At 40.5% G+C, this 25983-nt stretch overlaps 1 protein-coding gene across 5 annotated transcripts; it reads left to right on the top strand.

The window, feature by feature from the left end:
• On the top strand, nucleotides 1-17438 carry FSD2 (fibronectin type III and SPRY domain containing 2). 5 transcript variants are annotated; one of them, XM_089539011.1, is made up of 14 exons: nucleotides 3-156; nucleotides 1903-2055; nucleotides 2203-2711; nucleotides 2806-2901; nucleotides 4055-4288; nucleotides 5290-5312; nucleotides 5572-5693; nucleotides 6640-6804; nucleotides 7712-7846; nucleotides 8512-8665; nucleotides 10007-10140; nucleotides 11839-11971; nucleotides 14471-14647; nucleotides 17073-17438. In XM_089539011.1, the coding sequence occupies exons 3-14, from the start codon at nucleotides 2238-2240 to the stop codon at nucleotides 17320-17322; spliced, it is 2097 nt and encodes a 698-aa protein (XP_089395137.1). In that variant the 5' UTR covers nucleotides 3-156; nucleotides 1903-2055; nucleotides 2203-2237; the 3' UTR covers nucleotides 17323-17438. The 5 variants fall into 5 exon arrangements, with proteins under 5 accessions (XP_089395142.1, XP_089395137.1, XP_089395139.1 ...); XM_089539012.1 differs by lacking the exon at nucleotides 3-156 and adding an exon at nucleotides 294-383; XM_089539016.1 differs by lacking the exons at nucleotides 14471-14647; nucleotides 17073-17438 and adding an exon at nucleotides 12222-12339 and having other exon boundaries at nucleotides 1-156.
• Nucleotides 17439-25983: the final 8545 nt, after the last annotated feature.

The following is a 25983-nucleotide window of genomic DNA, read 5'->3' as shown; positions in this document are numbered from 1 at the left end:
CTGTCTAGAATTACAGCAAGAAGGCTTCAGTTTCAGCAGTGGAAAGCTGGCAGGGAATGACTGTCATACGAAAAAAACAATGTTTGTTAGGAAAAACAGACTGGCGGTTTGCTATCGTTAGGCTGTAAGAAGAATTGTGGATCCTTAACACACGAGGCAAGTTTTTGAACAGCAATATTATCTGTTTTTAATGGGCTATAGGATGCTGAAGCTCCAGTACTTAAATGTACTGCATCAGTGTTTGTAAAGTTCGGCATATTATATCATTTAATCTAAACCTTTTCTACAGATCTACAAGATATAAGCGCTTAATGATTTTTAGCCCAATGAACTGCGGATTAAAAGAGGGAAAACTGAAAACACTTTATTGCATACTATAACAGGTATTCTGAAATCCACATTTTGTAATACAATAATGTATCCATATTTAAATAAATGGAATAGACATGTTCTAGCATGCAATTTGTCCCTTTATGGTTGCAATGCTTTTTAATGTTTCTTTGATTCTTGATAAAAAGCTAGGTTTGCTTGATGGGCACTTTGTGGTCTTCTAAATGTAAGGTTTCTAGTGCTACAATTCAAAAGCATTGGTAATTGCTTCATCTGTGACTGCAGTCCTATTTCTAGCTCCACTAGAAAGTCCAGGATTCAACAGTTTGGGACCTTTGCTACTTGAGGCTGGACCTTTGTCTTCTCTGTTCCTCCCTGAGCAATAAGATCAGTTTTGTGGGGTGAGCTCTGGTATGATAATGGCACTCTCCATAAAGAAAGATGCACTCTCCCACTGGCTTATATCTTTCCATCTGCATGGAGTGGAGGGTCTTAGGGTCACATAATTTGGAAATGACTATTGAAAACTGTGCACTTTTCAAAGACTGTTTGCTGCTCAGGACTTATTCTGTGCAAAATAATGCATGTGTGTGTGTGTTGGTGGGGAGCATAGAAAATGTCATTCTCAGTTCATAGAATCATAGAGTTGGAAGAGACCACAGGGGCCATCCAGTCCAACCCCCTGCCATGCAGGAAATCACAATCAAAGCATCCCCGACAGATGGCCATCCAGCCTCTGCTTGAAGACCTCCAAGGAAAGAGACTCCACTTGAGAGTTTCCTGCTCATAAAACAGCCTTTTCTATGCAAGTCCATTCCCCAGCAAATGCTATCTTCTGGCCAAGAACATTGTTTTCTGTGCATAAATGTTTTCTACATAGAAAATGCTATTTTCCATGCAGGAAACTTGCATGTTGTCCACATGTGCATGTGCACCAATCCATCCACAACATGCGTTTTTCATGCCAAATGAGTCCTGCACTGCAAAGATGCTCACCCATCTACGATTCTTCTCAATCTTCTCAACACTAAAGAAACCCATTTTCAAACCATTTAAAAATATTTTTGAATAGCCTTTCCACCCCTATAGAGTATACATTACATATGGGGAGGGCTCACTGCCAACCTCAGAAGAGTTTCCCCACTTAGCCCTTGAGCACTGCTGCCAGGCTTGCAAAACAAAAAGGTTCACAACGGGCCCAAGAGCATCTCCCCCTGAGATTCTTTCACTCTTGGCTATAGTGGTTTGAGTGTTGGACTAGTCCAGGGTTTGATTCCCTGCTTGGCCACGAAAGCCACTGGGTGACCATGGGCAAGTCACATACTCTCAGACTCAGGGAAAGGCAATGGCAAAAAATCATCAGAACAAATCTTGGCAAGAAAACCCCATGGCAGGCTCACCTCAAGGTCGCCACAAGTCAGAAATGACTTTAAGGCACACAACAACAACAAACACACGTACAAACACCTTCGTGTTAAACCAAAGAGCACTGGAGTCTGGTGGCAATGGTCAGGAATGGATGCTGAGGTTTTTAGGTCAGCTCATGAACAAAAATATGATCTTCTCTTCCAGTGCCACTCAGTCTGAGATTTGTCTCCTCACTTGGCAATCCAGAGAAGCACAGCAGTTCCCCAAGACTTTGGTTGACACCTTGAGGCTAGGCAACCCTAATTTTGAACCAGTTTTGCTATCTCTCTCTCCCATTCTTGGACTTAGGAGAATCAGGTAGGTAAATAGACTAGATCATACTTTCATTTTTAAGATGCTGCAGGGCTCTGTTTTTGATCTATCAAACCAGCAGAGCTATGCTATGGATTACTAAAGTCCCTATATTGCTTCTCCCTCCCCTTCCTGTGACCTTTTCCTATACAGCTTTTCCTTGCCTTGTCCTGAAGATCTCGTAGCATATGGTGTCTCTCCTGCTCTTAATCCAAGAAGCCCTTCAGCGTGCTAGATTGGCAGCCAGTATTCCAGTTACCCCAATGGAGTCACAGTCTGAAGGCAATGAGCAAGAAGGCCCCAGATTGTATCATCTTGAACTTTATGACTCAACTGAAGATTTAGAAATGTTTTCAGAACCTTTTCGAAGACGAGATCTGGCTGTGCAGGAAAACATGAAGCCTCAAGCCTCACAAAAACCCACAATCTCTAGTGGGGATTTTGGGGATCAACACCCAGACAATGAGACAGCAAGCAATGAAAATGACCATGATGATCTCAAAACTATCTCTAGTTACAACATAGAAAACAAAGAGTCCTTCAAAGGCATGGATACGTACTGTATTACTTGCTGCGTTCCAGTTAGAGCCCTTGATACACAGTGTAGTGAACACGAGGAGCATGAGGTCATTCCTCTTGTCAGTGTGGTTCAAATTGCAAAGGTAAGGGCAACAATGCAAAATAATGTGGTCTGGAAGAGGAAAATGTTCTCTTTAAAAAATAATATAGCATGCTAAAGCTGTTGTATTTTGGCAGGATGAGCTTCAGAAAAACATATGCAAACTGGAAAACCAGATCATTCACCTGGAGAGTTTTTCGAGCCATTTGGAAGAGATTTTCATCACAGTAGAGGTAAAACATATCCAACCATTAATGACCAGAATAGTTTTCAATGAAAGAGAGAACCATTCCAGCCTGGTTTAAGCTCTTGAATTTATTATGTGCACATTACTTCTCAAGGAAGTGAGAAGTTTGAAGCAAGGATTTTTCTCCCGATTAGGATTACTAAAGCACTCGTGAAAGATACCTACCCAAACTGTTTAAAGATCTCCAAAGATGGAGAGTCCACCATCCTCCAAGGCAGTCCATTCCACTGCAGAACAGGTCTTATTGTCAAGAAACTCTAATGTCTGGGTGGAATCTCTTTTCTTGAAATCTGAATCCATTACTTAATGTTCTAGTCTCTAAAGCAGCAGAACAAAAGCTTGCTCCAATACTCTAAATGACATCTCTCCAGATATTTAAAGATAGCTATCATGTCATCTGCCAGTCGACTCTCCTTCAAGCTAAATATAGCCAGCTCTGTAAGGTGTTTCTCATAAGGCTCTGTTTCTAGTCCTTTGATAATCTTAGGCCCGATACAGACAGGCCAAAATAAAGCTGCTTCAGGTCACTTTGGAGGTATGCTGTTTAAATAATACATGCATCCCAAGAATCCAGAAGCTGCACCAAAGCTGTGCTCCAGTCCTTAGGACTGGATCATTGATTTGGTGCAGCTTCCTGCCCTTCTCAGTAGTCACAAGCAAAAGCAAACTGCTGCAGCTTCTCCTATCTTATGTGCTTTTCATAATTAAAAACTTTTGACATCTTGACCACACTCTCATGTTGCTTGGCCACATGTATCTTGGGTTTCATCTCTGAAATGTTGGGGAAAAGAGTAGGCTCTATAGATGTGAATTTTACATAGAAATTGGCCATAAAGAAGCCAGCCTTAACTATGGGTATGCATCAAAAATCACTGACTTTCTACCGTTGTCTTGCTATTTCTAACGTCTGGACTAGAGAAATGGTATGTTCCCCAGCATACCAGAGTTAGAAACATTCCTCTGTTTTCTAACTATAAACTCCAGAATCTGCTAGAATGAATGTCCAGTGGCCAAGTTGCCTGAAGGAATCTGGGAGATGTAATTCCAAAAAATAATGGCTGGAATCATGTGAGAGCCTTCCATGGAACATTGATGATAAACTCTATCCAAGCATAATCCAACCTAAAAATTCTTTCCAGGAGAATTTTGCCAGGGAGGAGCACAAATTTGAGAGGCGTTATGATGATATGATGCAGATCCTTGAACAAAGATATGAGGAAATGATGCAGGTTTTGGGGGAAGAAAAGAAGGAGAAGCTGGAAGCCTTGTATGAGCAACTGGTCAGCTGTGGTGAAAACCTGGATACCTGCAAAGAACTGATGGAAACAATAGAGGACCTGGGACAGGGTGCAAATAAAGTGGATACAATACAGGTAAGGAAATGTGTATGTGTACCATATTTTATCATACTGCTTTTAAAGCGCCTTATCCCCAATGGGATAAATATGCATTTAATTTTAAAACCGGGTGTTATCACACTCACCAATAGTCAGGCAAATGCAACCCGTATGCAGCCTGGATCCCAGCCACACTTATCCAGCAACTTTTCAAAAACAACAAAATCTCATTTTTGAAAAGCTGCTGGATAAAAATGGCACAGTGCAGCTTGTACCCATAAATGCCCCATTTTGGCCAGTTTGTGCTAGGAGAAAAAAGTGAGCAGTGTGGACTGCCCATCAATGTTCAGCTTGTTACAGGGGCTGGAGATGAAGGCACCAAGTTCTTCCTGCAAACTGGGAAACCCCAGAGGAAAGCTGGGTTTTTTCCTCCATCTGCTCAGACCCATAGCCATCTATGGTCATGCACCATTTAAACATCATTTTGTAAAAATTATCTTTGAGATTATAAAAGTAAGGGGTTGTCTGCATGGGCGAAATGGCCTGGTTTACCCCTGGCCTTGTATCATCTAGTGCAGATGATGCAGGCCAAAAAAACAGGGGCAGGATTGTGCCCAATCCTGCCTGTGCAGATACAGATCTGGAGGATCTGATATCACTTTGGGATAAAGAGCCATTGTTTTCCACAGTTTGTAAGAAACTCCATGGCAAAACCAGCCTTCCTCATGCTCCTTACCTTTCCGGCTGTGGAGCCAACTAAGAAGTCACCCTGTCTGATGGGGAAACCCACAGTTTAAGAAGCTTTGCATTAAAAAAACAACAACAGATGACTGCAGTCTTGTGTATGTTTGGTAACCAGCACAAACAAGTAGGACCTACCTATTTCTTGGTAAACATGAATAGTAGCTTTAATACAATACAGTGCTCTCTTTCTCTCTCTCTGTGCCTCTTTCTCTCTATATATATTAATACATACACATATCTGCGATATATTCCCACTGTTAACCTCTCTCATTCTTTCCTTCCCTTTTCCTCAGACTGCTGTAGCTACCATGGGCAGGTAATATTGAGTGTTGAATTTTTAATATATTTTTTTCTTATTAGCATATTCAAGACTAATATGTCAAATACCTTTATTACTATATTGCTATATTTAATTTGTAGTTTTAATGTCGTTTGATTATGTTGCTGCTTGTTTCATAAGTTGCTTAGAGTATTGCCTCAACAAAAGTGGGTATGTGTTGTAACAATAGAATAGCATACAATTTAATAGGATGCACCATAGCACAAATGTTCTGCATTTTTTGTGGTTTTTACAGATTGGAGAAATTCTTGAAAAAAGATTTGGATGTAGACCTCTCAACACCAACAGACTATGAAGCCAGAGTCATAGAGTTCTCTGATGTTCAACAACTAATGGATTCTGTTGATTGTCTCCCAGGTATTGTCATATATTTACTCTTGTTTCAGATGTATAGTAGGAGTAAGTAGAAACTGCCTATTATTTCACTAAGGTGGGATTTAACTCTGAGTATACATGCTGAGAATAGGATTCCACTATTGCAATAATGGAATATGTTTGCCATTTCCTCAGACAAGCAAGAGTTCTTAAGGGGAGTGTCATAGATTGAAGGAATGATGATCAGCTCTCATTTTTTCTGACATTTATGTTGAGTATGCTATTACTCAGGCAGCCAAAAGATATGCAAGAGAGCAATATCAGCAGGCATAGGAGAAGTATAGAAAATTTTAAGGGCAAAATATCAAAGGAGTTTATTACACGTGAGGGATCCCATTGGAAAATGGGATTTAAAGTGGAAAAAACCCACGAAAACAGATTTATTATTAGACAACATCCAGGTTAATCTAACATTAAACCAGGCAGAAAGTAGAAAAGACATGCAAAAGTGCAATTGGTTTTCAGATGACGTCACTGTTAAGGTGCATTAACGCGACGTTAACCCGGCTAGAAAATCAACAAAACGCAATTCTTTTTTACTTCCAGAAAATCTCAAAAGTAAAAAGAATTATGTTTTGTCGACTTTCTAGCCAGTTTCATGTTACGTTAACCCCGAAGTGTTTGAAAATCACTTGCGCTTTTGCCTGTCTTCTTAGGGTTTTTTCGGGGTTTAAATCCCGTTTCTGCACAGGTTGCCTCCCATGTGATAAACTCCTAAGACTGGGAACTCTAAAACCAACTCAGTAAGGATTACGTATTTAAGGAAAAATGTTTTCCCAACCTGGGCAGAGTGGATGAATTAATTTGAGTTTGTATAAATCAGCTTTCTATTTTGCCATTTTAAGTGGCACTGAAGAATGGAAATTTCCTGATCTTTGGTGCCCACCATATAAAATCTATAAACAGATTTTTCCTTTCCTTCTGTCAGCTCCTTTGCCTCCTTGCGCACCAGTCATAAACCCCCAGGATCCCAACTCAGCGACAGGTACCTCTGTGCGGGTCTGCTGGAGTTTCTTTTCAGAAGATCTTGTGGAAAGCTACCAGCTGTCCTACAAACAAATAAGCAATGATACATCCAAAGAGGAGCAAGCTGGTAAAGAAGTGGATTGGCAACATCCTTTTTTATGTGGTTTTCAATATTGTGTGGGTCTGTAATCAGTTCAGACAGTGGAGGGACTTTTACACTACACCATTATAGCAGTGATACCACTTTAACTGCCCTATGATAGGGATTTTGTAGTTTGGTGAGGCACTAGAGCTCCCTGGCAAAAAATTGCAAATGCTTTTCTCTAAACTGCAAATCCCAGAATTCCATAGAATGGAACCATGGCAATTGCATATCCTCCAACATTTCACATATGAAAACCAAGACATGTTTGGCCAAGCTATGTCAGCGTATGATCAACATGTCAAAGGTTATTAAGAAGGAAGAACACGCAAGCTAGGAGAGCTTGCAGCAGTTTGCTTTTGGGTTGCCATAAGATGGAAACAACTTAAAAGCATATAACAACATATAACAATGACAAGGATAGGAACAGTACTTTTATGAAAATTGCCTTAAAACATTTCTTTTTTTTACATAGGACCCCTCCATATTCTTTATTTCCAGTGCTTGCTAATCAAGATGCTTGAATACAAGAACTGCAATGTAACTCCAGAAACCCTGGTATAATTCCCCCCCCCCAACTTGTAAATAACTTTACCAAGTTACAGATTGTTGAAGGTTATGAGTGCAAAACTACCCAGGTCCAGATCAGCAATCTTTGTTGTATGTAGCCTGTGAACATGTCTTTTGATTTTAGAAAAGGGAGAATCTTGCTAGCAATACAAGGTGTGGAAAAACAATCACAACAAAGTGTTTGGTTTGAATTTCTTCAATCTTGCTATGGCTTTCCCATCAATAGTGCACCTGTTACTGTATAATTATTACTGTTTCAGAAGATCCTCGAGGAAATGCCTGCTTAAAATAACAGCCTGCATCTTGTACATTCCCACTGCAGAGTTTGTGCTAAATGTGAAAGAAACCTATTGCACAGTTACAAACCTGGCACCAAATACGCAGTATGAATTTTGGGTGAAAGCACTCAACAGAGCTGGGGTCGGTTCATCGAGTGAAAGGGCTGTTTATATGACAGGTAAAGTAATTCTATACTTCAATTTATGAAATATTTTATTTTGAATTATGTGAAATGGATATATATAGAAATGGGGCCCAGTTCACTCAAGACTAAGCACCAGGGACAGACATCGTGCTGCCTGGAATGAAGGGCAAGATAGCACCCATTATGTTGTAAATTCTGAAGCTTTTTGGAGTGGCAATTGAACGTTACATTCACAGGAGCAACAGGGTAGCAGACCCAGGAGAGCTGGGCAATGTAGGAGATATAACACAGGTTGGCTGGTAGTTTTGGCCTCAGAGGGGAGAGGAGAAGGCAATGGCTGGGAGCTCAGAAAAAATGTCCCTATTGTACCCCATTTATACCTGCTGTTTCAGGTGGCTGCTCCACTGGGCCTTAATCAATTCATTTAATTACTGTAATTAAAGGTGGGTCAGCTCCTCACTAAGCACTTGGTAAGTTACACACTAAGTAGTCCTCTCTGGGGGGGGGAGGAATGGCTGGGAACGCAGAGGGAATGGCAGTGTTGCATCCCAGTACCTGTCACCTGAGATAGCTCCTCTACTGAGACTTGTTGACTTTGTATTCAGCTCATCTTTATTATGGTCCTCAACCAGCACAATGTTGACTTTCAGTCAAAAAAGACTTGTGGCATATCATGTGATGAATTATTTATGTTTTAGCGCCTCTGCCGCCTGTTATCAAAAGGAAGGCAATTCAGAGCTGTGAACATGCAGCACTTGTGTGCTGGGAATGTGGCAATACCAACCCTGTTGATTCCTACACAGTTGAATTGTCCAGGCTGACAGATGGAGAGGATGAGAACTTTATTACAGAGTGAGTAGTGAAGTGTTTGATAAGCATGTGCTTTCTTTGAAACCTTGTCACATTTTTGAAAAAGTCCTGGCATTTGAGGGAAAACAAAGGAAGGTGTTCTGTATGTCTTTTGCCAGGAACTGAAGACACATTATTCAACCATATCTCCAACACCTATTTTTATTGCTTTTACTTTTGATATATAATTGCTATTATCCTGATAGTTATGATGTCATAAGTTAGACTTAGGATATTGCGGACAAATTTGGGTTGGGACAGATGCATGCGTACATGTCCCTTTTGCATGTGGATCTGATTTTTCAGGCCCTGTGGAGGTTGGTATTCCTGTCTTCTCCTCCATATAGTGCCCAAAGCCCCCTTTCCTGACTTACTTTAAAGCACTGAAGTCACTTCATACAGGCATTCAGTGGCAGCAGGATTGGAGAAGCCAAACACAAAATGGTTACAGAAGTGCTGAAACCTCTGGAGGAACCCAATGGGGGTAGCCAAACCTTTTCCAATCTTGCCGACCCATGTTGAAGTGAGAATGCCTGTGTGAAACAGCGTTGGGGCTATAAAGTAAGTTGGTGGGATGGTATATGGGTCAGCACAACATAAGGTCTGCTATGGGGATGTTGAATTGTAACTGTTTTGTGTTCTTATTTACAATCGTAGCACTATTGCTATGACTGTGAGTGACCCTGTAACCCACCTTAAAAGCCAGCCAGCCATCTGGAGTGATGGAAGTCTAGGCTGTTGCCAAGTGGAGTGCTGCAGGATGATTTTACCGGCCTCTTCCCACCAATTATTGAGGTTGTGACAGTTTTGCTTTCTGGCAAGAGAGGACTGGTCATGTCATTCTGCAGCACCCTGCTTGGCAGTGGCACAGACCTCCATTGCTCCAAATGGCAGAATGGCTTTTAAGGTGGGTTTCAGGGGTCATGGGGAGTTAAAGCATAGCTATCACAGCTACGTGTTTGATACAGGATCTTGGCCGACATCTTTTACTTTTACTACTGCTATGTTTAGGTTTTGCTTTAAGTCCTGAATGTATGCTGTTACTGATTTTAGAAATTCCCTGTCATACTTGCATATTGGATTTAGGCCACATTTATTTGTACTCAGAATAGATCCACTGACATCAATGGGACTAATGTTGGCCATACGTTTTCATGAGTTGAGTTATTCAGATTGTCTGCTATGATTAAGAGAGTAGGATTTATTGGTGGTAGCTTTCCTTTAGATTGTTCACAATGTACAGTAGGCCCTTTGTATATGCAGGGGATCACCTTTCTTTTGCTGCTTTTTGGGGAAGAAGGGGAATCAATACTGATTCACAGATTTCTTTCTCTTTTTCTCTAGGTCCATTGTTGGAATTCCAAACTGTGAAACTCTGATTCAACTGGAACCACAACAGAATTACATCATCTCTGTGAAAGCCCTCAATACAGGCGGTTCTAGCGAGAGGAGTGACACTGTCTCCATCTTTAGCACAGGTTACAAGAACAATAAACCATGTGATTTATGGTGACCGCATGACTTTCATAGGGTTTTCTTAGGCAAGGAACACTCAAGAGGTGGTTTTGCCAGTTCCTTCCTCTGAAATATCACCTATAGCACCTGGGATTCATTGCCCATCCAAGTACTGACATTGCCTATCCAAGTCCTCCTATCCAAATACTGACCAGGACTGATCCTGCTTAGTTTCCAAGATATGGGTATTTAGTCCCCATAGCAAACAATAACTAGTATTTATACTGGCAAAATTGCCTGTATGATCTAAATTGTAGAATATTTCTAACAGCTGAACTTAGTGTAATGGGGGCCTTTGGCCTTCTGAATCATAGTCATTGAATTGGAAGAGACCTCAAGGGCCATCTATTCCAATCCCCTGCCGTGCAGGAATACAAAATCAAAGCACTCTTGACAGATGACCATCCAACCTCTGTTTAAAAACCTCCAAAGAAGTAGACTCCACCATACTCTGATGGAGTGTGTTTCACTCTTGAACAGCTCTTACTGTGAGAAAGTTCTTCCTAATGTTGAGCTGGAATCTCTTTTCCTGTAGTTTGAATCCATTGCTCTGGGTCCTGTTCTCTGGAGCAGTAGAAAACAAACTTACTCCATCTTTAGTATAATATCCTTTTAAATATTTAAACAGGGCTATCATATCACCTCTTAACCTTCTCTTCTCCAGGGTAAACATACCCAGCTCCCTAAGTTGCTCCTCATAGGGCATGGTTTCTAGACCTTTCATCATTTTCATCACCCTCCTCTGGACACACTGTGGTTTTGGTTTTTTGTTTGTTTTTTGCTTTATCCACATCCTTTTGGAGTTATAATGCCCAGAACTGGACACAGTATTCCAGGGGAGGCCTGACCAAAGCGGAATAGAGTGGCACTATTACTTCCCTCGATCTAGACACTATCTATACTTCCTTTGATGCAGACTAGAATAACCTTGAATTTTTTATCTGCTGCATTGTACTGTTGACTCACGTTCAACATGCGGTCTACTAGGACTCCTAGATCCCCTTCACATGTACTGTTGTCAGGCCAGGTGTCCATATCTGTATTGTTTAGTTTCCCCTTTCCCCCATTTCCACCTAGGATAGTCAATTTTAAGGGACTTATCTGAATCATGTGGAGGGCCAAAGGTTATCCATACTTCCTGGTGAACCGGCATTTAAGAAAACTATTTTTGGACTACAGGTCCCAGAATCCACCAGCTACACTAGCTGACAAAGAGTAGTAGTCCAAAAGTTCTGTAGAAGGGAGACTTATGAGTGGGTGAGAAACATACATTGCATGTCTCAACAATGCACTTCCAGTATTCAGATGCAGCCTCATAGGAACATATCACAGAGAAAAAAATCTCACACCACTATAGGTTTGTGACTAAAGGGAGCCATTTGACAAGAATGCTTACAAGTATTTGGGGGGCTTTTATGCCACATAGATGGAGAATTCTTATTCCAGTTTGATTGTCATGGTTGCATGCTAGGATTTGCAGTTTTGTGAGGCTTTAGAGCTCTCTGGCAGAAGATTCTAAGTACTGCTCCCTATACTGCAAATCCCAGAATTCCATAGGATGGAACCATGGCAGTTAAAGTGGAACCATAGGGCTACAGTTGCTTAGTGCAAAAGGGTCTTTAGTGATTCCTGCCAATGATGTTATTCTCATTCTCTTACAGGCACTTCCTTTACTTTGAATGAGGAGACAGCACACCCTTTCCTGTCTGTCCTAGAAGATGGACTGACAATTTTATGCCGGAAAACGGAGAGGCCAAGAAGTGATTTGTCTTTCTGTGAAAACAGTTTTACAAGGTATAGAATCTATATGCAATTTTATTTCACCATTTGCTTTCGAAACTGGTACATACTGTATATTCCGGGGTGGAGACATTATTGGAAGTCTAAAATGGCTGTCCCTTGGACCGAGTTGGAGGAATAATCCAGGATAGAATAACAGTAGTATTGTATCTAGTATTTTAATGTTTGAAATTTGGCTTCTTTACATTATGGGGTATTGCTTTTTATTCTATTTTTGTATGTATCCTAATTATCTACACTGTAGACAAACAAACTCGACCAGAAGACTCTCTGGGGCTGGGGAAGTTTAAGTCAATTGGCCCAAGCTCTTATTCTATCTCTTTCACCACATCCATACAAAACACCCTTTCAAAAATGAACTTCCCGCAAGTAAAAAGGTATAATTTTCATTTCGACTTTCCATTCACTTTATTTTCGCATTATTGCTGTTTGGTGCAAACATGTCTGGAAAATATCCTGCATTTGGAGGTATTTTCTACTTCTAAAATCTTGTTTCTGAGCGGGATTCATCTAGTGTGATGAGACTCTATGAAAACTCATGCTGCCAACTTCTTTCTTTCAGTTAGTCTCAAAGGTGCTACAAGATCTCTCTACAAAACACCCATGTTGGTCTCTCCTGTTAGCTGTGCTATGTTAGTCAAGCTCCATACTGGCTTCCCCATTCCTCTCCTCCAGTTCCTAGATTTCAGGGGGCAAGAAGCAGAGGTTTTAAACATCCCATCACTTAGCCCTGAGAAGTGTGTGTGGTTCTTAGCATGCCCTCCAACATTTCACAAATGAACACTGGCACACCTATGGCCAAGCAACATCAGAGGGTGGTCAAGATGATAAAAGTTATTAATAAGGAAGAACACACAAACAACTAGAAATTGCAGCATTTTGCTTTTGCCTAAGTCTACTGGAAAAGGCAAGATTCTTCACCCTCTGCTCCTCTTGCACTTTTGAACTCAGTTTCCAGTAAACTGGAGGGAGAAAATGGAAGGAGGTGAGAGAAACTGGGACAATTTAAAAGCAGCTGAAAATATAGGATGACAGAAGATTATTTGGGAAAGCGCATATCAAATCAGGGTTGTTAGAAGGTCTGTGCTTGTGTGGACTCCAGATCTTCAGCTGATACCAGAGTCTTGCAGGCCAAAGGGGGTCAGAAAACGTGTGCTTTCCCAAATCAACAGATGAATCACCTTTTCTGCTTCCTCATTTTACTTTAGAACTGCACAAGATTATTTATTTTTCTAGGCAAAAGAAGACTAGTTTTTTAACAGATAATTGCACCATGGCCATTCTGCCAAGAGGAGCTGACTCATTGTCTGTGTAGCATCTCTGAATGTATATTCTTCACACTGTGCTTTTTATTACATTTTCCTCTTCAATCGATTCCACCTTGGTTCCATGATATATAAGACACCCTCATGTTCTGATCTGAATGACCAACAGAGAGTCTGAAATACAAGAAAGAGGATCAGTATCAGACGCATCAGAACTCTGTGCTCCTACCTCTGACCCTATGGGGCTGAACATTGTTACACAATGCTGCCTAGTAGAAATCTGTCATTTTACACCAGTCCTTCTAGAGGTGTGTGAGTGGGTGGGTGTTTCCCAGTTCTCCTTCCCACTTGATTCTAAAAATCACTGTGATTGCTATAGCAACCCTAGCTTACATGTCATCGGGCATGCATGCGTGCATGCCAAAAAATCTTTCCTTTTTTTCAGCACACAGCTGACAATTGGGGATAATGTTTATAGAGAGCGAATGAATCAATTCCACTGAAAAGTGAGAGATAATGAGGCCAACTTAGGTGATAATCTTATTTGCCTACTGCCCTAAGAGAGAGTAGATCACATTGATCACATTCCAAGAGAAGGTAAATTTGGAAATCAGGAAACTGAATTTGCCCAGCTACTAAACATGCCGGTGAAGGTCTTTAATGTTCTCCTTCCTTCAGACTTTCAAAAGCTATGTTTTTCAGGTAATTTAATGTGTTGCAAAGCATGAAGAAGTACCAGTTGTTAACATTGCAAAGCAGGGCCAGAATCCTCTGTTATGTATGTTATGTACCTTGTATAGAGGTGCTAAGAAACCCTGTTGGTGAATTGCAACAATGAGTTATGGGACACTGGCAAGAATATCCTGATGCACATTGGCACATTTTAGCTGGTGTCCCGGTGCAAAATGGGATTAATGCACAACAGGACCTATGTGCATTGGTCCATTGCACACCAGTCACTTTGCTGGCGCCCTTAACAGCAGTCCTATACTTGATACAAATGTTATGGCACTGCCCAGTTCTAATCCCCACAGATCTAAGTCCATTTATAAAAATGTAAGTTCCAAGCAGGATTCTAGCCCAGATTTTGTTCATTTTATGAAAAACATTATTTATTACAAAACAGCCATTATGTTACCCATTACTTTTCTATTACTTTTTAGTTCCTATTGTAAAAATCCATTTAAAAAGATAAGAAAATGATTTAAAACGATTTCCTTTTTGCCAGATCCATTGCAATATTGGGAAACCCAATACCATTTCGAGGAAAACATTACTGGGAAGTAGATGTTGATGAAAATATTGAATATCGTGTTGGCGTGGCTTTTGAAAATGCACCACGGGACAGCTACTTGGGCATGAGCCATTCCTCCTGGTGCATGAGGCACACTGTTACTGCTTGCAGGTACAACCCCAATACCCTTGTCCTTTCACTGTGATTGTCCAGTAAAGTGTGTAACAGACAGGGTGTCGTCATGCTTTGTATCTCTCAGGGATGGAGACTTTCTAGCTTTCCAGATGTTGTTGAACTGCAACTCTCACTATCTCTCACTGAAAGAGGGCCTTCTGCTACCAGGAAAATGGGTTTTAGAGTTCTTGGCCCAAAACAGACAGGACAAATAAAGTGGCTTCTGGCCACTTTTGGGGCATAGCATTTAGATGATGCACACCCCTAAAGTGGTCCGGAGCCACTGCTAGGCTGTGCCAAGCTTCAAAAAGCCAGTCTAAAAAGAAGTCAATTTAGATGAACTTCTGGCTGGCACGGCTTGGGACTGCAGTGGAGATCTGCTTTGGGAACAGACCATGTGGTCATTGCAGTCCTGGTCTGATCGGGGCTAGAGCTTCATGGCCATCCGCTTCACCCCCTTGTTAGCATTATGACTGGATTTTTATTTTTGTTTTTATCATAGCCAGACATTAACAGCTGTTTTATCATGGGCAGACACTAACAGCCTGAAAGGGTTGATTTGCATTAGTGGTTTTGTTTCATCTATTGACTTGGCTGTTTAATCTGGGAAAAGATATGAACACTGAGAATAGACCAAGGAAGTGATTTTTCAGGGAGCCCTGATAGTTAAATGCCAGTACTGCAACCAACATTGCAACCACAAGGTTCTGTGTTCGATCCCAGGACTCCAGGGTTGACTCAGCCTTGCATCCTTCTGTAGGTTGCTAAAATGAGTACCCAGTTTGTTGGGGCAATTATCTTACAGTTGTAAACCGCTAAGAGACTACTGAGTGCTGTATTAAGCAGTATAGAAATGTAATTGCTCTTGCTGTTGCTAACCTGCTTGCACCGCTCTCATAGCTATGGGAGGGAGATGATGCATACTGATTTTCTTTGTTTGCTTCTGCACTATATAACCCTTGGAAGTCCATCTTTCTTTGCCCTCCTCGCCATCCCAGACTCCCCATATAACCAGGGATCAGGAATCCTGGTTGGGGATAGCTTGGACATGAATTAGTTTGGGGATCCAAATCTACTATTGACTGTGAGGTAATGCTGGACTCCACCAGCAAAGAGATTAAATATGTCTATATTCTGCATGATTTACCACCAATAAAGTGTATCTTATTGTAGTAATGTATGTGAGTGTTCAGAATCTTGGAAACTAATGCATTTCCAGTACAAAAGACGCACCATTGGCTGCCTGGCTAGAAATGACTGGAGTTGGAGTCCAGCAACATCTGAAGGGATGTATGATTCTCATGAGTGATGCACAAAGATCCTTTCCTATTTCTAAATTGCTTAAGTCAAAATATGGAGAATCAGTTATTGTATGACAGGAGAACACTGGCTGTATTCTTGTAATTAACAGGGATAAATTAGAGTTGTTTCCTATCCTGTAGATACTATGACATATCTCCATTGAATATTACTGCCAGGACCATAGATTAGGTGGGGCAGGGCCCTTATGAATGCAAAAAGTGGAAACCCTGCCTCAAAGATGAGCACCCACAGAGGCTCTAGGATGTGAGTGTACCCTCAAACCACTTCCCAAAGCCCTTCCAAAGGCTTCCAAAGCTCTCCCCCCATTTTAAAAACAGAATTAGACCAATGTTTGGGCCATCTGCAAAGCATTCCAGTCCATACTGCAGTTTCTGTAACTCCATTTTGTAAATAAATAAAATGTTGGAGGAAGACACACAACTGAGCACCACGTGTTCCTTGGTTCAATCTGAGATCACATCAGAAAGTGCATTCAATTCTTGCCAAAGATGCCAATGCTTTCTTGTGGTATATAAGTGGACATGTCCTATGGTCATTTCCTTCTGACTAGATGCATTGCACTGTACTACCAAAAGCTTTTATTTTATACTTGCTTAGATACTTGTAAATTATATTCCTTTGACTTAAAATTTAAGTGGTACATATGATTTGGATTTTGCATAACCTCAGTCCATAACCTCAATCCCATGCCTCGATCCATGGGAAGCGGTGGGTAAGAAATAAATAATTATAATTATTTTAATTATAATTATTATATCCTCATTGCAGAAGCAAGACTTGCATTCTTAGCTCAGGACAATAAATCCTCAGTATCAATATGGCCAAAGTATTTTAACTACTTTATCTACATAAATTTGTATTATATACATTTTATTTTTGAATTTTGACCATCTTATATAAAAATATATGTCTAACCCAGGACTATATTTTGCATATATATTTTTGACACACACCCCCTTTCCCCATTTTATATTCTTTTCAATTTTAGTTTTTAAAATGGGCTCTTCACCCAAGTGGAAAAGAAAAAGGAAAGGGGAAATAATTATAAGGTTCTGAGGTTTCAAGAACCTCTCTCTCTCTCTCTCTCTATTTTTCATAGGCATACCTATGAATTTCTGAACAATGGCATGACACCAGACATCAAGATTACCATCCCACCTTCCAGAATTGGCCTTCTGCTGGATTATGACAAAGGAACTCTCTCCTTTTTTAACACCGATATCATGCAACACCTGTACACTTTCCACAGCCTCTTCCAAGATTTTGTGTGTCCATGTTTTGCTGTGGAAGAACCTGGTACGCTCAAGATTCAAAACGGCATTGCAATGCCCCCATACACTCTTTCATGAAGGAGGTTACAATCCAACAACTACTGTCCTGAAAGGAAACCACATTGAGCTTAATAAAACTGGCTTCTGAGTAGACATGGCCTGCATTGTGCTTTTGTGCCTGACTTTCAGTTCACTATTGCAACCCTGCTCTTGCTTTTTTAGTAATAAAAATCACATTGTTTTTCTTGATGATGACAATAATTAATAATGAAATAATGGATAAATACAAATTAGTTTGCAAAGGCTGAGCAGTTATGACCTTGTTTTCTGCTGCTCCAGGGACTATGACACGGAGCAATGGATCGTGCAAAGTACAGGGAAAGAGATTCCATTAAACATTAGGAAGAACTATCTGACAGTAAGAGCTGTCAGAGAATGGTGGTTGGAGCCTCCCTTTTTGGAGGCTTTTAAACAGAGGCTGGATGGCTGTTGGAATCCTTGGATTCTATCAGAAGTAAATAGATATTACAAAGGCTGGGGATAATGGGTTAGTTGTGGGCTGAGAATATTTAGTTTAGCTATAGACTGGATAAGCTTAGGAAGAGAGCAGATACTGCCACTTTGTTATTTGTTGCAAGAGGCCTGGAGTGTCAAAACAGTAGAATGTGGTGTTAGAAACTGTTAGTTAAGTATAAAAAGGGGGGAGCGAGGGGGATTTGTAGATGGAAAAGGAGGGGAAAGAAAGTTGGGGGTGGAGTCTCTGGGGATTTTATGTATTGTAATTGCTGAAGATTGGGCAGTCTCGCTTAGAAACTGAAGGAGTCAGAAGTGCTGTCTTGCAAATCATCAGTCAAGTGCTGTTTGGTTTTAGCTCAAACCTGACTTGATTTATCCAAGAGCTGACTGACCGTTCTGACAATGGCCATTTGTAGGGCATGCTTTGATTGTGAGTTCCTGCATGGCAGGGGCTGGGTTGGGTGGCCCTTCTGGTCTGTTCCAACTCTGTGATTATAGCAGAACTGTGCTCCAAGAAGAAGAATTAATACCATAAACATATACTATACATGCAACTGAGTCTGTGGGGTTGTATACATAAACAGACAGAAGAATAGAACAGCAGGTGGCAGAATAGCCTTGTGGTTCATGGGTTCCCTGTTAGGAAGAAGATATGGGTTCTAGCTCTAAAGCAAACGGTTAGTTATCTCTTGTTTCAAAAACAGTAAAGTTGAGCTGGTGAAGTAAATTGGTTCGGTTGATGCTGCTCCCCTAAATTTCATGGTAGAAAAACAAGGCTTCAAAAATAGAACCAGGCATTACTTAGTCTTCCAAACATCCAGTTTTGAGAAGGCCACACAGGAAAATAAGGTGCCATCTGTGATGCTAGGAATAAAAACACATTAAAGAACTGACCTGGACTGTATTTGCCTTACAAGGAAACTACCTACTGTCATCTAGTTTCCCCCTCCTTTCCTTACAACTTACTTTTTAAAAAATCAAATTTAGTGAAGGGCATCTTGTCTAGTCAAATATTCTAGGCTACAGATCCCAGAATCTCCTAGCCAGGAGAGATGTAGTGCAAACACTAACCTTTTCAAGGTTTTCAGAGAATAAATTTTCAGTACAGGTTGATAGGGAATCTCAGATTTGGAGTGAGTTTTGTAGGCCATGCAGACTAATCTAGGATTGTCATACAAGAGGGTACTGAAAAGTTCTTGATCTGACCTAGAACTTAGGCAATGACCTAGAGCCCTGAAACTTACATGCTATTCCACTCCAAAGTTCAACACACTTGGTACAAAATTTCTCAAGTTTCTTTAACCCTTCCAAAATAAATAAATATTTCTGATGTCTGATAACGTAAAAAACTACTCTCTGCTCCTGCTATCACCTCTGAATCGTTCAAAGATTCCCTTCCTTTCAAATTCGTTTCAAGATTTGGAAACAGGAAATAGTCAAATGGAGCAGAGTGGATGGTCTATGCACTCAGACCCCAGATGCTTCAAAACTTCCATTATCTTGTGAGTGTGATCCTGCATGGTCCTGCAAAAGGATCATAGTTTGTCTCACAGTTTTTTCCTTTGATGCCACCTTTAATGGACACACAACGTTAGATTAGTATTCTGCATTAACTGTTTGGCCTTTTTGGAATACCATCCATGGGGTAACAATTGGAGATTTACTTTTCTTAAAATGACCAGGTTTGACCAGGCCTTGAGTAGCATGGTTAAAATCTGGGTAACATCCAGCCAAACAGATGGCATGGGAATCTTAGTTTAACCTTGCCTTTGACACAGGAAGTCCAAGTCAAATCCCCAACAGAGAACTGACTGGCCTTTGTTCAAAGAGCAAAGATGACATTACCTATTTCACCATTTCATGGTCAATACACTTGATCTTGTCTGATTTTGGAACCTAAACAGAGTTGAACCTGATTAGCTCTTGAATGAGTGTCCTGTACTTTTTGCATTCAGAAATAGGAATTCTGCTGGTACACTAGCATAATTTCCAATTACACCAGAATATGTGCCCCTCCATTCCCATTTTTTAAAAAGAAATCAGTGGAATAAGGTATTCAATACCTCCTTGTGCAATGGCTCCCTAATGCAACCCCAGCTTGAGATGCTAGGGCACAGCCTCAAATGCAACCAGTATCCCAGGGAGAGATGGGGCACTGTCTGAATGCAGTTTTGCAGCAAGGAAAAAAAGTCAATCAATCAATCAATGTTTATTGATTAGCCCTTAGCCCATATCAAAATAACACAAAAGCAGATAAATACGGTACAAAAATTCTATAGACGTTCTATAGAAATTAGAAAAGCTAAATATAATAAATCTAAAATATGAATAAAATACCATACAGATACCATGTGAATGCCATACAATTTAAATACAAAACCCATAAATGAAACAAAATTATAAAACTTGATTATAAAAAGTTGAAGTCCTATATACTTTTATAAAGTGAGCATAATATAAAAAGCTTATCTAAAAACTATTTCTTTTACTAACTTAATTTTTTTATAAAATTCCCCTTCAGTAAAAGGGCCTCACCTGAACTTTATTCAATCTCATTAGATATATTGATTGACACAATGGTAAGATATGGTAGATTTAATGGTATTCCTTACGATGAGTGAACTTTGTGGAGACCAAGATATAGAAGATTTAGCTCATATTCTATTCAAGTGTAATTTGTACCAACAGGAAAGAGACCAGTATCTTGGTCCCAATACTTGGTCCCTTCCACATGGGCGCCGCCATCTTTACGTACTGGATGCATAGCGTCCAGACGTGTCGCGGCGCCTACGACGTCGCGAATGTGCCAGTGGCGCCTCGCGACGTCATAGAGGCGCCGCAAAAAGAAGCTCTGAAATGGAGCTTCTTTTTTGCTCCGTATGGGAGCCGCGCGGTTTGGCTGCTACGGCTCCCTCGCGGAGCAAATGGCGCCGGCAGGGGAACGCCGCAAAGTGGCGGTTTGTATCCCGCCATAGTGATTTCAAGGCTTTTCTTGGACCCTCCGGATTAGCCAACATTTTCGGCTTTCCAACTATCAGCCCACCCGTTTATGTTGGATAATTGAGACTGTACTGTATTGCTTTTGCTATCTCTAGAACACCATTGTGGGTGGTTATCAAAAAATTCATCTGGCAAGTTGTTCTTTTTGGCAAAATCATAAAGAGATGGACCTAATTTGGCATTGAAGTCACCCAATAAAATTATTGTGGATTGAGGATTGAGGATTGAGAATTATAAGTTCTGCCATTTGAGCTTCTAGAGATGTCCACAAATTGGTATTATAGAAGGGGGAAGTAATAGGGGGGATGTACACAGCTACCATTACCACTTCAAAATCTTAATGGGTAAATTTCATAACTAGGGAATGGGAGTATTTATCTCCATTATATAATTTCTAGCCATGTCAGTGTAATTCTTGTTTTAAAAGAATACAGTGGATATGTAAAACAATTTATGAAGCTTCTTTTAATCTTCAGCCATGTCCACGTCAACCCATTTCCGGCAGAGTTGGGGCAGGGACAGACGTATCTTCTTCCTTTAATTAAAACTGATTATCAGTTGTGTATAACATTCTCAACTTTAATCTAATCTCACTAATATTATCTTGACCGTTTAAAACATTATCTTAGAACTTTAATATTTTTAACATTAACAAGCATTATTTAATTTAAGACAGTCTTCTTAAACTCTTAGGCCAACTTTAGGGTCTCAATAAGTAATTCTCCCCCCTTAGACACTTAAAACTTTCCCTAACACCTTTATCAACCTTTAACTTTTTATCACATTTTTCTAAACTCATTTTTTCAAAATATAAACTGAACACTATACAGTCTGTCAATAGCAGTGGTTCCCAACCTTCCTAATGCCGTGACCCTTTAATACAGTTCTTCATGTTGTGGTGATCCAAACCCATGAAATTATTTTCGTTGCTACTTCATAACTGTAATTAAATAGGTGCTTTCCAATGGTCTTAGGCGACCCCCATGAAAGGGTCATTCGACCCCCAAAGGGGTCCCGACCCACAGGTTGGGAACCACTGGTCTATAGTATTGACCTAACAGTATCAACAGAAAGTTGACAAAAGTTATAACTCTAATTTAGAAACATAACTGCTTGATTTTAACAAGTGTAAACTCTATCTCTTTTGTCCAGTTTTTTTATTGTTTTCTTTCTCTTCTGTCCTCGATCCTTCTGTTGTCGAAATCTCTCCTCTGTCTTTCTTTCTGACATCTCTGGGTCCTTCATGGGATCCTATCTCTTAACGTTTTTTTAAAACTTTACAAACGTGCTTTTGCCTCCTGAATACATTAAAATTCCTTCTTTCCAAGTCTTTCAAACTTCCGACTGCTCCTGGCAAAAACATTTCTCTTGGGACTTTCCTTTAAGACCCCAAGCCTTCTGTCTTCTTTATTTTTATTTTTATTATTATTTTACTTAGTTTTCTGCCTGCTTGTGTTATTTTAGGATGATTTCTTCTGAAGTTTATTCTATCTCAAATCATGTTACCAGGAACATCCTTTTCTTTTAAGTCCTCTTAAATGTCCATTATCACCATTTGTTAAAGCAAGGCTTTCAGGTGACCAAAAGATTATTCTTTTAAAAAGACAACTGACTACTTCTGCTTCTTTCCATCTGTCTTTAATGTGGCCTGTATGATACGATTTAGGATTGAAATGGCGGGATACTGTGACACGAGGGAGGCTTTTCAAGACCCAAATGACAGGCATCCCTAGGCAGAGGTTCACTGCAGGGTTGGGGACAAAAGGAGGTCATTGCCTCCCCAAAGAAGAATTCTGCCTCTCCATGAAACATTCCTTCAGTCTTTTGCTTACTGCTACTCATGGCATCCAGTGATCTCTTATATATGCCAAGTTGACAAGTGGCAAAAACGAAGCAATATTTCCTTATTGTTCTGAGTTCTTTAATTCCAGTTCTACTGTTATCCAAACTACATGTCCAAAATCATCATTTGGTAAAGTGAGGCTTTCAGGTGACCAAAAGATTTATGGACAAAATTACTTATTTCAGCTACCATTAAACTACAAGTTTTTTAATTGGCAAGTATGTCCAGAGGTGGGGGGAAAAAGAGAAGCAATCTCAACAGAGGAAGAACCACCGCTTGACTTGTGAGTTATAATGTTCAGAAAGAAATTCTTTCAGAAATTCTTTATTACGGTCAAAGACCAGCATCAATATAAAATAAAATGTTATAATGTTCACTATAAGAGGGGCTCCAATATATGGTGGTGTTGAATAGTTTTATATGCTCTTGCGTTGTTTTTTCAATATGCCATTCTTCTTCTGGGACGCCTGCGAGGGGCTATAATTTCACTATCTGTGCTCTCATAACTATCTGGATTGCGGTTGTGACAGCAAATGAAATTTGTAATATGTGTTTCTGCTAGATTAATTAATAATAATAAACCCCCCTGCCCCCCCTTGGCTACGTCCCTGCTGGTATGCACTTTGCAGACAGCCCATAATTTAAAAAGAAGCACGTACAGTAGAGCAACTTGGTTGTGCGTCAGCATCCATGGAAGTATGGGGCAAAGCTGGAATGAGAGCACCTGGCGCGGGATTCGCATTTGGCACGGGATTAGCGGAGGGCGGAGGATTAGCGGCTGTCTCTCAGCCACGGTTGCCATAACTGTCAACCTCCAAACCGGGACAAATGTTTAAAAAATGTAAGACAAATGTAGGACAAAATTTAGCCTTTGGCATGAAAATAAACAAGAACAATAAACCATTCTCGTCAGGGAGCTTAACAAATAAATATACAATTTAATACTGTCGGTAAATGCTGGTGGTTCTATCTGGACACTGAGTTAAAAGATTCGTTGTAATTGAGGAATCTGAACGTTTGACTATATAAACTTTGAGCTTTTTTCCCTTCCTTGTCTGTCTTTCCTCCTCTTCCCTTTCACCAATTCAGTCAAAATTCCCAGAAAATTCCTGTAATGTTAATATGGTGGATCTTTTGCAAATAAACGTAGCCCTAATTGAATAAAAATAATTGTAACTTATATATATATACCTTGAAGTCTGAAGAATAGCCAAGACAATCCGACAAGAAAGAGGGCAAGGCAGGCAGGCAATTGGGAAGCCAGGCACAGCAAGCCAAGCCAAGCCCCCCTCACTCCTCCTCGCAGCAACAGGCTGCAACCCACTGTAGCCTCAGAGCCGCAACACAAGCGACCCAGGCAGAAGCAGCAGCAGCCTGCCTCTCCTCCCGCCTCCGCCCTGGAATCATTTCCAAAAATCCCAGAATCCCCTCATATTTCCCAGAATATTCAGTTAAAAAGAAGAAGAACAGGTTGCTTACCTGTAACAGTATTTTTTTTTATTGGTCATCTGCTAATACATACAAATGGGTTTTACTGCACCTGCGTGGGACCCACCCACCCACCTGTCCTTCTTCGTGGTCTCTGCAAATCATACAAATGGGTTAGACTGACAAGCTCAGGTCAGTGGAGGAGAGAGTGTCATGACGCCAGATATAATGTTCAAATGAAGTTGTATTTATTGAAACAACCATAATAAAGTTTTGAACCCAAAACACCTTGTTTTGAACATTCTTATAACAGCAGTGCACTTTAAATGATCAGGCAGTATCGGTTTAACATAAAATGCATAGAAATGAACTAAGAAAGTCTTCGGCATTACAAAATAACAACAATATAACTTAAATTAAAATAATTTAAAATAATTTCTGTCTGTGTGCCAGCCGTCACTAGGGTCTTATTAATGGCGGAAGGCAAACTGCCTGATGGGCCAGGCAAAGGGTCTGCTGTGGGAGCCGAAGCCATTGCGGGTGCCGTGGTGGGAGCTGGGGCCGGCGCAGTTCCTTGTGGGAAAGAGGCCGCGACAGCTTTTCTTACCACTTTGTTGACCAGAAATTCTATATATTGTTTGGAGGTTCTAGCAAGGGAGCGCAGCTATCGTATACCCTTGACCGAAGAACGGTACACTCCTACTATCTGGGATGGTCGTCCTCTTCCACCGAGCGCGCAACTTCGGGAGGGACGCACATGGAGCGGCGAGGGAGGAAGGGGACACCCGCCTAGCCAGCCAGATCAGCCGAATCAACCCTGGCGATCAATGGGGTGACAGATGTCGCAGCCAGATTGCCCTCACAAATGTTCTTCGCAAGGTAGCAAAATCTTGCTATATTGTATGTAAATTATGCTCCCAACTGGTTGCTGATGAAAGCTGAAATGTTTACAGCTGATCTGAAATTGTATCTGAAATTGTACAGACAATTTTTTATAACTGTACTGTGTAATTGTTATATTGTTAATTTTTGTATTGGTCAATGACCGAGTAAATTTTACTACTACTCTATATATTTGCTTGTCAGTATTAAAAGTATAATTAGGCCTAAAACCATAGAAAAAACTTCAATAAAGCCAAGTACCATGATGGTTATTCAAAAGAGACTTCTCCTCTTCAGCAACTGAAGTAAGTTGGGGACAAAGGGAGGATACAGCAATAGCAAGTACATTTCTATACCTCTTATCAGTGCACTTAAGCACTCCCTAAGCGGTTTACAATGTGTAAGCTAATTGCCTCCAACAAGCTGAGTACTCATTTTAGTGACCTCCTCGGAAGGATGCAAGGCTGTCGACCATGAGCCCTTGGCTGGTATTGAACTCACAACCTAGCGGTTTGTGAGTGAGTATCTGCAGTATAGGCATATAACCCCTGCACCACTAAGGCTCCTCCAAGGATATGGGAGAAGGAGAAGAGAGAGACTGGGATATTTTAGAAGCAGTGTGATGCCCCAAGATTAAGCAGGACTGTCCCTGCCCTCCAACTGTCCCTGCACAGTTGAAAGACATGTTGAAAGACATGTTGTTGTCCATTTTCCCATAGTAAGGGCCCGAATAGACAGGCCAAAATAAAGCCACTTTGGGTCACTTTGGATGTATGCTGTTTAAATGAGACACGCATCTTAAGAGGCCAGAATCTGCACCAAAACTGTTTGGGTTTTTTTGTTTTGGTTTAACGTGTGGTTGCTTGAAGTATTTTTTTTAAATGTAATACTGTTTATTTTTGCTTCAAAAACATTTCAGCATTCTAAACATACAAAAAACCAACATAACATTTTTGCAAATTTTGTTACTTTTAAGTACAGAGTGTTTTTGAACTTCAGTTTTCTGCGCCCTCTCTTCACTTGAAGCTGACACTGAAGAGACCTACAGCTTCCATTTAAAAACTACCCCA

This window comes from Sceloporus occidentalis, unplaced genomic scaffold (assembly GCF_023333645.1).
Source record: "Sceloporus occidentalis isolate IW3139 unplaced genomic scaffold, rSceOcc1.0.p SCAF_9, whole genome shotgun sequence".
NCBI lineage: Eukaryota > Metazoa > Chordata > Lepidosauria > Squamata > Phrynosomatidae > Sceloporus > Sceloporus occidentalis.
The sequence above is the reverse complement of the archived record's forward strand: the minus strand, read 5'-3'. Positions and strand labels throughout refer to the sequence as shown.

Excerpts from the sequence above, each read along its gene's own strand:
- FSD2 (XM_089539013.1), top strand. The coding sequence starts at position 2,238 with ATGGTGTCTCTCCTGCTCTTAATCCAAGAAGCCCTTCAGCGTGCTAGA. Across the intron at positions 5,694-6,639 it reads TTCTGTTGATTGTCTCCCAG|CTCCTTTGCCTCCTTGCGCA; the intron begins GTATTGTCATAT and ends TCCTTCTGTCAG. Across the intron at positions 8,666-10,006 it reads GATGAGAACTTTATTACAGA|GTCCATTGTTGGAATTCCAA; the intron begins GTGAGTAGTGAA and ends CTTTTTCTCTAG.